This window comes from Carettochelys insculpta, chromosome 3, assembly GCF_033958435.1.
Source record: "Carettochelys insculpta isolate YL-2023 chromosome 3, ASM3395843v1, whole genome shotgun sequence".
NCBI classification, from domain to species: domain Eukaryota; kingdom Metazoa; phylum Chordata; order Testudines; family Carettochelyidae; genus Carettochelys; species Carettochelys insculpta.
The window spans coordinates 54,383,365-54,396,106 of record NC_134139.1 but is presented as its reverse complement, the minus strand read 5'-3'; the positions used below and the strand labels follow the sequence as shown (position 1 = coordinate 54,396,106).

General features: G+C 48.7%; 1 protein-coding gene across 1 annotated transcript in view; it reads right to left on the bottom strand.

Moving 5' to 3' along the window:
- PARP1 (poly(ADP-ribose) polymerase 1) overlaps positions 1-12,157 on the bottom strand; it is a 68,949-nt gene extending 56,792 nt beyond the window's left edge. Inside the window, exons 1-3 of the mRNA XM_074989875.1 lie at positions 11,935-12,157; positions 1,758-1,920; positions 272-390 (exon numbers count right to left, since the gene is read on the bottom strand). Coding sequence (XP_074845976.1) covers positions 272-390; positions 1,758-1,920; positions 11,935-12,054 — 402 coding nt within the window. The 5' untranslated portion in view covers positions 12,055-12,157. The remainder of the gene's footprint in view (positions 1-271; positions 391-1,757; positions 1,921-11,934) is intronic.
- Positions 12,158-12,742: the final 585 nt, after the last annotated feature.

Sequence of the window (12,742 nt, the reverse complement as noted above, 5' to 3'; positions counted from 1 at the left end):
ACATTTTCTTTCCTCTACAGAAAGAAGATTTGGCAGGTCTAGATCCCAGGCTCTGAAGAAGTCAGATTTGAAAGAGTAACCTTATTGCAGTGGAAGAGCTTTGGGTTGACAAACTGTTCAGAACAGAACTGTTCCTCTGAGAAAGTACTGTAACTTTTAAACACACAATATAAAAAGGAAAACAGAAATAAAGAACAATAGTTCAGAACTTATCACAAACAGCATCACCCTGGACTGGAAGTGGAAAATTCCAGTAGCTGCACGTCTCTACCTTTTCTATTTTCTGTTCACAACCTTTGCAGGTACTTCTGTTAGACTTGGCATATTCTGCAGCGAAGTCATTTAAGCTCTTCTCAGCCTTGCCACCTCCCTCCTGCTCACTGCCTTTACCTGGAGAACAGAGGCAAAAACCACCATTAAACTTCTGATGTTGTTAATTTCTTAAAAAATTCTCCAAAAGTCACCCACAATCAGCAGAAACAGTGAGACTAGCTGTGAAATGAAACCACATCAGCCACAGTGCAGTGCATTTACCAAAATAAGTACAGTGACAAAACTCACAACAAAACCGTCACTGCAATTCAGAATCCTACAGGAAGGGTTAGGAACTCTGTGGACCCCTAATAAACTTCCAGCAGTACTCAGCTATGCCTCAATCGTCACTACTGGGGAAGACGATCAGCCTCTCTCCTGCACTTGTCAAGGAACATATGATGCTGCAACAACACTAGTTCCTGCAACTTCACATTTACAAAATAACCACTATGAGAGATGTGTACAAGCCTGACCTCTCAAAGGAGACAAGTGAGGATTCAAGCTCTAATTCCAGCTCTGTCACTGAGCTGCTACACTGCTCTGAGGTAAACCACCTCCACTGTGCTTCAGTATTTGCATATCTCATGAGGGGATATGGCTTAATTGCAGCTCACATGTATACTGTGAGGATTAACCTTTCACAGTCGATGTTTAAAAAGCAGGTAGAAAAAGAAGCCTGGGCAAGCTACTTCTGTTCTGGAAGTGGTATAAAATAAAATAAAATAAAATAAAATAAAACAATGCTATTGAAGACCTGCCCAGAAGTGGAGCCAACCAAATTGCCACACTTCAAACAGTGCACCCCTTTCCATATACAAGATGCATTTTCCTCAACAGGTGATGTGCCAGACAGGGGGACTTCAATCTACAAATCTCCCACATTTCATGTATTGTATAGACACTGATGTCTTCAGTCTGCTGTTGTCTCTCTGTAGCACACAGCACCCAACCCATTCCAAACTGCATCTCATTATTTCCCTGACCATTTAGTTAAATGCACTGAACTCTCAATACAGTGCTTATGCAATCTTTATTAATGCGCTCTGGATGCAATATACTGGTAGGTGTGAAGGTGTCACAATAGCTATATAAGGACCCAGGTTTTAATAAACTCTCCCTACTTTTCCATTTCATATTATTGCACAATTGCTAAGTAAGCCAGTAAAGTGTATTTAGTGATGCAATGTCCTTGCTTTTTCCACTGTTTGGTCACTTTCTAATTATCTCACAGGGTTCATTATACTCAGTCAGTCTCTTAGTTGTTACCGACCAGGAAAGTTTCCAGTGACTGTTCTGATTTCACCATCTGAAGGGACATTACAGCCAGTGAACAAAAAGCCCAGTACCCATAATCACATCCCTTTGAGTATAGTATAGATAGGATGGTTCTGAACGGCCATGGCATCTTGCACCACCATAAACTTAGTTTTTGCCTCACATACCTGCTGCAGCTCCTCCAGTTTCAATTGCTTTTTTGATTTTCTCCTGATCTTCCCATCGGAGCTCAGGGAAGCCATCAACATCTGCATGGGACACAAGTCGGGCCCGCTTCCAGAAACAAGTGTAATGATGCCAGTGGGGGACTTTACCATCAAACATGGGTGACTAGGAGGAAAGCAACATAAGGATGAGGTGAGGAAATTTAGCTATAAGTCAAAAGGGGGAAGGGGCGAGTGTACAACACTTTTGTATATTTATCTAGACCCTTTCTTTTTAACCACATGCAAGAATTTAGGACAGGGTACAGGACAGTGTACCCTCTCATTTTTTTCCATCCGCGGATGGAATAAATTTGGTTACCTGCACCAAGGCATGCAGGGCTGTGCACCACCAACTGAAACACGTGCTGTCTGCTGTGAGAGTGTTCTGCTATTCAGCAGGGCCACACGTGAATCTCTCCTGGATGGCTGTCCAAGCACTAAGCTTACGAACACTGTACAGCAGTACCATGAATATCGCTGACGGGCTGCTAAGAGCAGGGTCACCAGGGGCTCCACAGAGGGAGAACTTTGCCCCTTTACAACTTGTTCTTACCCTACTTTCTTCCTTTTCCACGTTACGCAAACCGAAACATTGATGATCTCGCACCAGACACTCTGAGTGGACAAGAAGAGGTTTTATTTCTATGCGTTACCAGATCTTTCCAACAGGGAACAAAGAAAACAAAGGTGTCACAGATGACACCTTAGGAAACACTGTAGACAACAGTGCTTTGTGCACTCACAGTGCCTTCATCTGAGCTGAGGCTCAAGATGCACTTTCTAGACATTTTACTGATCCTTGCGCCTCTGTGAGGTGAAGGATATGTAAAGAACTTTACTCTTCACTGCAGCAGCCACCTGCAGGAGGAAGAGTAGATGTTCAGAAAAACCTGCTAAAGCTTCAGAACAGTTTAGAATGAAAAATTAAGAATACCGCGAAGCCAACTCGAACTGCCAGGGAGGCAGAACCAAGTCAGAATCAGCAGCACGAGGAGTTCCCTCGCAAACAGAAAGGGACAGAATCTCAATTGCACATCCCATCCACAAACAGCAGCTCCAGAGCACCACACCGTACACCTGGGGTGGGGAACCTACGGTCCACGGGCACTTGTCTGGATCCGGCCTGCAAGTCTTGGGGCTCAGCCACCCCCGCAGCAAGGAGCCTGGGCTGGTGCACCAACCCTGTGGCACCCCCATAAGGCTGGAGTGCTAGTGCCAGCTCCCCACTGCAGGGGGGAAGGGCACAAAGCCCCATCCCTCACGGACCAGATCAGGCCTGTGGGATCTGCTTGGCCAGGGGAGGAAGCGCTGCTGCTGCTCCCTCTCCCCTCGGGCTGGGGAAACAGCAGCACAGAAAAGCACTGCCTGGAAGCTTTTCCCCAGATATGCCCACTGGCCATGACTGGCCAACAGGAGCAATGGGAGCAGCACCTGGGAGCCAAGTGTGTCCCTCAAGGAGCTGTGTCAGGTAAGCACCGCCCCCCGACCCAATCAATCTCATGCATTCCCTCTCCCACCCAGACCCCCATCCTGCTCCTGAGAAGCCTCAGCACACCCACCCTCCGCTAGCTCCCTCTGTCCCATACTCACCCACACCCCAACCTGCTTCTGCCCTGACCACCTGTCCAGACCTCCCACCCCGACCCTGGTCTCCCAGCCTGCTCCTGCTCCCTCCCTTCCACCCACCCAGGCCTCACACCCCCATCCTGCTCCTCAGCCACCTTTGTCCTCACACTGAGCCTTTAATCCCTCCTACCCCAGGCCCCCAGAATTCATTTGGCTTGGGAAAAGCCCTAAGTTTCAGTCCCCGCTTCTAGCTCCCCACCCGTGGGGCTGCAGCATAAGGGGAGTGAAGTGTCCCAGGCAGGGGCCACATCAGCGAGGACTGTATGTTATTTATATATTTAGCCTCTCATTTGTATGTGGCCCCAACTGATATTTCTTGTCAGTGGCCCCCAACACATAAAAGGTTCCCCACCCCTGCCTTATGCCAACATGATACAGGTTGGTCACAAGTCTAGAAAACGAATTATGAGGGAAAACAGAAAACACTGTATTTATTGAGTCCGGACAAGAGAAGACAGAGGAACATGAGACCAGTTTTCAGGTACATAAAAAATCGTTACAAGGAAATGGGAAGTCAGTTGTTCTCAGTGACCTCTGAAGATAGAGGAGAAATAATAGGTCAGCGTGGTTTCAGCCAAACACAAGGTAAAACTTCCTAACTATAAGAGTAGATAAGCACTGGCCGATTCCTAGGGGAGGTTGCAGAACCTCAGTCACTGGAGACTTCTAAGAGCAGATTAGACAAACGCCTGGCAGGGATGGTCTAGATCAGCAGTTTCAAACTTTAGCAATCCAAGGATCCACGCTTTGATTTAAATAGTTTCAGGACCCGCCTTCTCCGAGGGCCCACCCTGATTCGCTCCATCACCCCCTCACTGTCACTTTCTCTCCCCACCCTCATTCACTTCTACCTGGCCAAACTGGGGGCTGGGGTGTATGGGGGTGGTGACAGCTCCAGCTGGGGGTGCAGGCTCTGGTGTGGAGCTAGGGATGAGCAGTTTGGTTTGGAGTGCAGGAGGGGGCCTTGGGCTGGGGCAGGGAGTTAGGATGGGAGAGGGGCGAAGGGATCCAGCTGGGGATACAGGCTCAGGGGTGGTGCCAGGGATGAGAGGTTCAGAATACAGGAGACCAGAATGTCAGCAGTACTTACCACAGCTCCCACAAAGGATTCCTGTGGCTCCTAAGACCCTGGGCAGTCAGTGAGGTGCTGCATGCTGCTCCTGTGCCCAAAGGCTCTGCCCCTGCAGCTCCCATTGGTTGCAGTTCTCAGCCAGTGGGAGCTGCGGAGCCAGCACTTGGGTAGGGGCAGCGCACAGAGGCCAATCATGTGCCTACCAGCTGCAAGTACCTGGTACTCATGAAGACCCAGGCCAGGTAAGCCTGCCTCAGCCCTGGGACTAGAAGACACTGGGACAGAGAGGGAAGGGGTTGGTCAGTGGGGCCCATAGATCCCAGGTCTGCAGACCCCACTTTAAGAAAAACTGGTCTAGATAATACTCAGCGATTGGACTAGATGACCTTTCAAGGCCCCTTCCAGGCCTATGAATCCTGTCTCACATACACAAGCACTCATTGACTCCTGGACACCTGCAATGAGTAGGGGCATGCAGGCCCCCATGCGGGGGAGGGCATGAAATTTTATTAGGGCTCGGGTGCAGCTCAATCAGTTGTTGCATCTCAGGCTCATACATCTCATTAAAATTGTTGAAATGAGTTACTGTTTTTATGTGTGTCCATTCACATGTATATCTTGATTGATAAAGGGTTTACACTCTACAGACTTATTTTCTTACACGGGCTGAAAGGGTTTTCTTATTAGCATAACCAAATCTCCGCTGGTTTGGATCACAGGTGTTGGGGGGTAGGGAAGGAGGCTGCTAATTGCAGGGATGAAAAGTATGGTCTGATAAAAAAAAAAAAAAGTTTGCTTGCCCCTGCCTTAGATGACTTTGTTTAAACAGTGCCACGGTCTGACCCAGCTTGTCAGCCACACAGTTTGTCTGGCTGAAAGTCAGGCTCACACACAACAGCTAAGGAAAAAAAAAAAAAAGAAAAGCACAGTAATTGCAACACGACTGCAGTAGATGATATAATAATAGTGACATCAAGAGAGCTCTATACCCCTGGCAGACGTGGGAGGGGAATTCGCTACTTTTAATGCCAGGAGGGAGTTGAGTAGAGCACATGGAAAGAGGGGACAAAGTCTGTCTGATAGTGGTGGCAGGGCAATGGGAGTCAGGAGTCTTAGCTTCTTCTTCTGACTACCACTAATTCTCCATGTAGCTTTAACTTTGGTGCTCCCATGCTCCAACCATGGCTCTGTTCTATTATACCCTAGTCTATATCACTGGCAGGTAAAATATGGCTGCCAAGCTTTTGGATCCAGCCTGACGTGTCCCAGCAGGACTCTTGGGCAGGCTCCCTGACTGCCAGAGCCCCACATGCTGCTTAAAGGGGATGGCGGCTGACGTGCGTCTCTGCACCCCACCCCCGCTCTCAGTACCATCATCACAGCTTCCCTTTGGCTGGAAATCAGCCAATCATAGCTGTAAGTACAGTGCTTGCAGGAGCGTGCAGACTGCAGAAAACCATTGCCTCCTCCTTCCAAGGGGCCACCACAAAGAGACACACATGCTGGTCCCAGCAGACAGCTGCTTTGAGCAGCACGTGGGGCCACAGCAGGCAGGAAGCCTGCACTTGCTCTCCACATGCTCCGCACCCCAACTCCCTGCCACAAGCCACAACCCCTCCTGCAATCCCCTCTCCTGCACCCAAACCCTCTGCATGCCCTGCTTCCTGAGGTCACAACCCCCTCCTGAGGCAGAAGTGCTCCCACTAAGCTGAGCACTTGGGCAGCCACCTAGGACAAACGCAGATGCTGCCCAGCTGATGAGCAGAATGCGCATAGCCACCAACATGTGTTTCTATTGGTGGTGCACATCCACACATACCTGGGGGGCACATAAAATTTATTCCACCCACGGATACAAAAAGTTAGAGGGAACGCTTCCCTCCTGCATCCACACTCCCTCCCTGCCCCTGCTTCTGCACCCCTTCTCCAGGTCACAATCCTCTCCCGAACCCAAACCCTCTCCCAGACCCCGTACCGCCTCTTGAATCCACTCCCCTACCCAGAGCTCCTCCCTGCACTCACTCCACTAACATGACAGAAAAGTTTGATCCCCTGATCAGATACCAAATTCTTGGAGTGGCACCTCAATGAAAATTACTGCCCACCCCTGCACTGTGCAGTGGGTGCTGAGACATCTGTAAAGGGGCACTCAGATGGCTCCCACCTCCACACACATAACAAAAAACCCAAAGGACAGTAAAGCAAAGCATTCATGCAGTCAGGTGATTTTAATGGAGAGGAAAGCTAATGTTTGCATAGGGATGAGACAGAGCTTCTCAAATCTAAACTTCCCAAGGTAGAGATTACCTCCCAAAGATCACATGTCCATTCTGCATATTAAAAACCAATGGAAACCATTACCAGCTCAGTGGTTTGAGCATTGGTCTGCAAAACCCAGCGTTGTAAGCTCAGCCCTTGTGGGGCATCATTTAAGGGGCTGGGCCAAATAGATAAAAAAAAAAAAAAATCTGCCAGGGATGGTGCTTGGTCCTGCCAAGAAGCCAGGGGACTGTACTCAACGATCTCCTGAGGTCCCTTCCAGCTCTATGAGATGTGTATCTCTATATATAAACGTGAGAGAGCACTTGCCTCTCTTCCCTAGGCTGCAAACATTGCCCAAGCCTCATCTTCAGTACTTGGCACGGCTCAATTAAGGTCTTTGTGGTCCCTAAGCACTCTCACAAGCATACTGATATGAGAGAGAAATGCCCTATGACCTATATGCCCAGTATTGTGCACTTTAAATGTGCTCTTACTTCGTTAGTCTTTAAAGTGCTACATGACTGCTGGTTCGTTCTCTGGAAAGTGGTGCACTGTGTGCCCAATTCATGGTACTTCAGTCTAAAATAATAGCCCCAACCGGTGGGCTCAGACCAAAGCACAGAAGCAGAGAGTTATAGGCAGTTTCCATTTTGAACAGGAAAGGAAAGGAAATCTCACAGCTTGTTGCACACCCCACCTCAATGCAGCCCTTCTTGAATGAAGCACAAAAGTTCCTATTCTGGTGCTGTTCCAACACACAGGATAAAAAGCTCACTTGGTCTAAGGTGCAAGTTCTAGACAGGGCATATGACCAGGCAGCAATGGCACCTCCTTCCCTCTCTCTCTCTCTCTCTCTCTCTCCAAGGCTAGGAAGGAAAATGTGGGGCAGTTTAGGGACCCCACAAGTGTAGAGCCCAGAAGGAGCCCAGGCTGGGGAGCTGTGAAGGTGATGGGACTCTAGAGGAGCTGCTAAGGAGCAGACAGGTGGGTTGCAAAAGGGGAAGCAGGAACCTTGTGCCCTAGAAGACAGAGAACAGAATGAGTCGCTTGTGAGTAAGCTGCATGTATACAGTTGGAAGCTGAGAACAAGGTAAGGAGGAGAAAGGAATGATATAAATTGGGGGCAAGAGAGGAAACAGCAGACACCAAAAGAAATGGAGGAAAAGATACTTAGTATATTGTGGGAGGAGTGAGAGAAAAGGTGTGAAGGGAAAAGGAAGGAAAAATGTAAAACATTAATTAATGTTTTCTATTTTACAAAGCTAAATACAAATATTGCTATTATGTGGGGGGGGGGGGGGGGCACCACAGAAGCAACCAGAAGTGTACCAGTGCCTGCTGGGAACCAGAAGGCTGCAAGCATTTCTCAGTGGCTAACGGGCTCAGTCTTCAGGCTTGCGGGAACAGGACAGATGTTCAAGCCTGACCCTGATGAGAAGAGGCCTCCTTCCTGAGCTACTTGCATTCTCATGGAGATGCAGTGATGAGAACATGACCACACCAGCAATACCCAGGGTAGCTGGCACTTGATAGTTATCTGAAATGTCTCCTACTGAGGAATGTGGAAAATGCTCAGCTCGGGAATGTAATCTTACTTAGCTGAAGCAAAGGCATGGGTTCAGCCACAGATATTAGGCCTCTCTCCATAGCAGATCTAGGGAGCCAAGCAACCTGCAGTTTAACAGTACATTTTGCCCACTCACTCCCCAAAACCCCTCAAAGATTAGAATGATTTTTAAAATGCCCTGCAAGTTACAAAACAAAGCTGCTTTTTCATCATGGTGGTTGTCACACCAGATCTTTCTTATACTATGTTTTGGCAAGCATCAGGTGCAAATGTGCCATATTACACCAAACTTCTGTCACCTTGGGTGCCCAGAAGCCTCTTGGAACTTTTTCAGCCTTTTATACCACCATTTTTCCAGCAGAAGCATGGGGCTCTGAGTGTAGCAGCTGACTCTCGAGTTCTGTTCCCAGCTCTACTGATGGCTTGCTGCAACATCTTGGACAAACCATCAGGAACCTTCCCAAAACTCTAGAGGAGGGGGTCCAGAGGCCACAACCCTTCCCTCTGAGGCCCAGCCCCTTCTTCCTCCCCACTCAGCTCCTCCCAGCCAAGCCAGAAGCTGGAGAAGGGCCAGGAAGCCCCCCATGGGGAACTGAAAGCTGCCCCCCACCCCAGGTCTGCTATCCATGGCAGGTTGAGACAGCCAGGCTTCTCACAGCTACCCACATAGCTCTTAAGCAGACCCAGAGCTGGGTGAGAGGCAGGGCCTTAGAGTTACAGCCCAGCCGTGGTAAGACCGACATGAACGGACAACTGTGGGGAGCTGGCAAGGACCCTATACCTGTCATGAACAGGGTCATGGGGCGTTTTCTAGCCTCCAGAGAACCTCATGCAGAGGAAGGTCCATGCGGTGCCCCACAATTGCCCAGATTCCCCAACCATGCTCCATAAGCTGCAGGCCAGACTGGGCCTCTGGGCGGAAGTGAAGGGAAAGGGGGAGGGTCTTGTGGCAAAAGAATGGGAGGGTCCTGGCCCCCCAACTTCCCCTGTACAGGCACTCTTGGCACCCTCATCCCTTGTGTCTCGGTGTCCTCGTCTGTAAAATGGGGATAATACACTATTTCAGAAGTATTGTGAGCACCAGTGTTCAGAAGCTAATGTCCTCAACTATAGAAGAGCCTCAATAACTGTCACTAGTAATTAGAAGCCTAATATGTATTAGTTAATTTTGCCTGATCCAAGTGCCACTGAACTCAACAAGTATCGGAGGGGTAGCCGTGTTGGTCTGGATCTGTAACAGCAACAAACGGTCCTGTGGCACCTTACAGACTACCAGAAAAGTTCTGAGCATGAGCTTTCGTGAGCACAGACTCACTTCATCAGATGCTGGTCTCTTTCCACTGACATCGAAGTGAGTTTGACAAAGCCCTTATGAACTACATAAATAAATTTAAGTGGACAGTCCTTTTATTCACGTTATCTGATAATTGCAGTTAGGTCTTAATTATTCACAATGCTTTAAAACATACCAGAAAGCGTTCTGTAAAGCACAAGTCTTAATTACTAAGACCTGGAGACACAAGGAGAGAATACTAATTTGTCTGTGAATTATCCAGTGTCCCAATTAGTAAGGCTTTTCTATAAACATCCAACTATTGTAAATTACTTAGATGCTTTAGTACCTGCAGCCAGAATACAGAAGTGTCATGTATTTGTACTATAGTGCAAAAAATGTCAAATGAACTAAGTATTTTAATCTTATTTCCAATTCTTCCTCTTCGTTCTTAACAGACTGAAAGAGCCCTTCTATCAGTGCCCTGTAAAAGATCTTCACATTTCAGTAATTCTCTAGTCTATCTGAAACTTAACTGCACATTACACAGTGTTAATTCCAGGAAGAAGCCTGGTCTCAGCCTACAGATAGCACTTGATATCAAGAAAAAAAAAACATGCCTCTTAAAAAAAGTGTTCATTCCAAGGAAAGAAGAATACCTCTAAGCAGTGTTTCCTTTAAAACTGAGCATTTGGGTGTCCACGCAGAAGGATTCAGGTGCCACCCAGCTGATTGGCAAAGTACCCACACAGGACTCACAGCCAGTAGCATGTTTCTACTTGTGGTGCACATCCCATATGCTGCTTTCATGCACATATTAAAATTTATTTCACTCAAAGATGGAAAAAAAATTACAGGGAAACCGTCCTCTAAAGTACATGAATGACCAAGTTTAATCATGGATGTGGCCAAACTACAAGTCTGACATAATGTGTTTCTCCTGCATGTATAGGCTGAAAAAAGACATGAGGAATAAGAACCGTGTTTTAACCTTATTTAATTCCTAAGTTTGTCTGTATTAACGTTTAGTACGGTTTTGTTATCTTGTCAGACTTGGCAATAAATTCATCAGGCCACGGGAAACGCAAAGCAAGTTGTGAGAATGCACTGTGACAGTGGTAAAGCAGACGCCTTTAAAAATGCAGAGATTAGAAGAGGGTGGAGGCAGTCAAGTTGTCACTAAAAATAGACTAAGCTCATCCACAGATTGTCAGACAGGAAGGAAGATTTAGGTCAATAACAAATAGCTTCGCCAAAAACATACCTGAAGTGCTCAGGAAAATTAAAATAAAAAAGCCTCCACGATTCTTCAGCAATAATGGAGATTGAGTTCTCCCTTCAACAGAATGCAGCATTTTGCCCCCCACCCCTATGGTCAAATACTGCCTCAACATAAAGGCATTCAAGCTCAAGACTAAGGTAAACAGAGCTTTGTAATGCATTTAGCAAATGATAAGCAACTCAGAAAACAATATGAGAGGAAAAAGGACCAACATTCCCCAATCAAGAAGTTAACGTACAGTTAGAGTCTGGACTCACATGGATTGTGAGAACAATTTATATGATTGTCTCCTAACTCACTATATAAATCATGTCGTCCTCTGATGCCAGCTAAAAATTCAATTCAACTAATTAAATTCAACCCAACAAGAAGATGAAATTAGAATGGAAACCATCTGGCACGCAAACTAAGGTTTTCCTTGTTTTCTCCTATCAACCAAATGCAGCAGGAGCAAGATGTGACAAGGCAGTGACTTGGGAAATTTTCCTATGCTGCTTTTCGTACTGCATTCTTGCTCGTTTCAGATTTTGGACTTTGAAGGGTAGTAGAAAATCAAGTCACTTTTTTTTTTGCCTGATGGGCACAGATCACATACTGCATCGGCGTCCCCTTTTTCCTTCTCTTCTTCTAAGCATCCTGTGCTTCATTCTAGCTTGCAAAAACAGGCCTACGCACACGCTACCGACTTCCCGGCACATCGCAAACACTTCGCTCCCATTCCTTCAGACTCGAGTCGGAATACCCTCCCGCAACCCCAACAAACCCCGGGGCGCCAGCAGCGGGCTCGTGGGCACAAACCCCTACAGTGCTGACGGAGCACAAGGGTAAACCGACGAAAGGACTAAGATCCCAGCACAAGCCCAGCCGTGCAAGGGAGCACCAGGCCCGGAGGCCGGCAGCAGCGCCGAATCACGGCACGCGCGCCGCCCCAGCGCGGCTTTGCAACCAGCGGCCTGAGAACGCTCCGGGACTCTTGGCCCGGGGCGCCCAGCTGAAGGCAACACGTGGCCGCCTCGGGGCCCGGGGGCGGAGCCGGCTCGGCTGCCCACGCGGTACCTGCACCATGATGGCCAGGCGCAGCGAGTCCTTGGCGATGCTCTCCCCGCATTTCTTGCACGAGGCCCGGCCGCTCTTGGCGTACTCGGCCCGGTACAGCTTGTCCGCCGGCTCCGCCATGGCGGCCGGGAGCGCGGCCAAGGGGACTCGCGGGCAGCCGCCGGCAGCGAGCGCAGACCTCGAGCGAGCGCTCCACACAGCCGCCGCGCCTCCCGCCCGGCGCTCTAGCCGAGTGTCGTGCGATTCACCCGAGCTCAGCCCTGTCGCCAGAGCCGCTGTTCGGCGATCTATTGAGGCTGCCTGGCCGCGCTCAGAACGTTTCCTCGTTGCGGCTTGTTACTGTGTAGCAAATGGTAGAAGGCTGTAGCCGGGGGCGCGCGGGAGTGGGAAGGTGTCACGTGGCACCCCCTGCCCCAGCCGCGCATTGTAGAATGAGGAAGGCGGTGACCCGCGTATACCGCACCTTGCGGGCACGGCTGCTGCTGCTGCTGCTGACAGTCCGCGCCAATGGCGCTGCTGAGAGAGTGGCAGCAGCCCAGGAGCACTCAAGGGTGGGTAATGGCTCCTGACATCTGTCGAGGCACCCAGCAGGCTAGCACATTGCCTGCCTGCTCACTTCCAAGCTCTGCATTGGCCAGTCTGTATTGGAAATGACATTGATCTGGAGAAGTGGGTCTGTCCCAGGAAAGCTTGTCACTAAATAAATCATTTTGTTCGTCTATAAAGTGCTACATTTCTTTTGGGTTTTTTTTTTTTTGGAGAGCTTTCCCTTGTAGGTAGAGGGAGGTGAGGCTGTTTTTATTCTTAT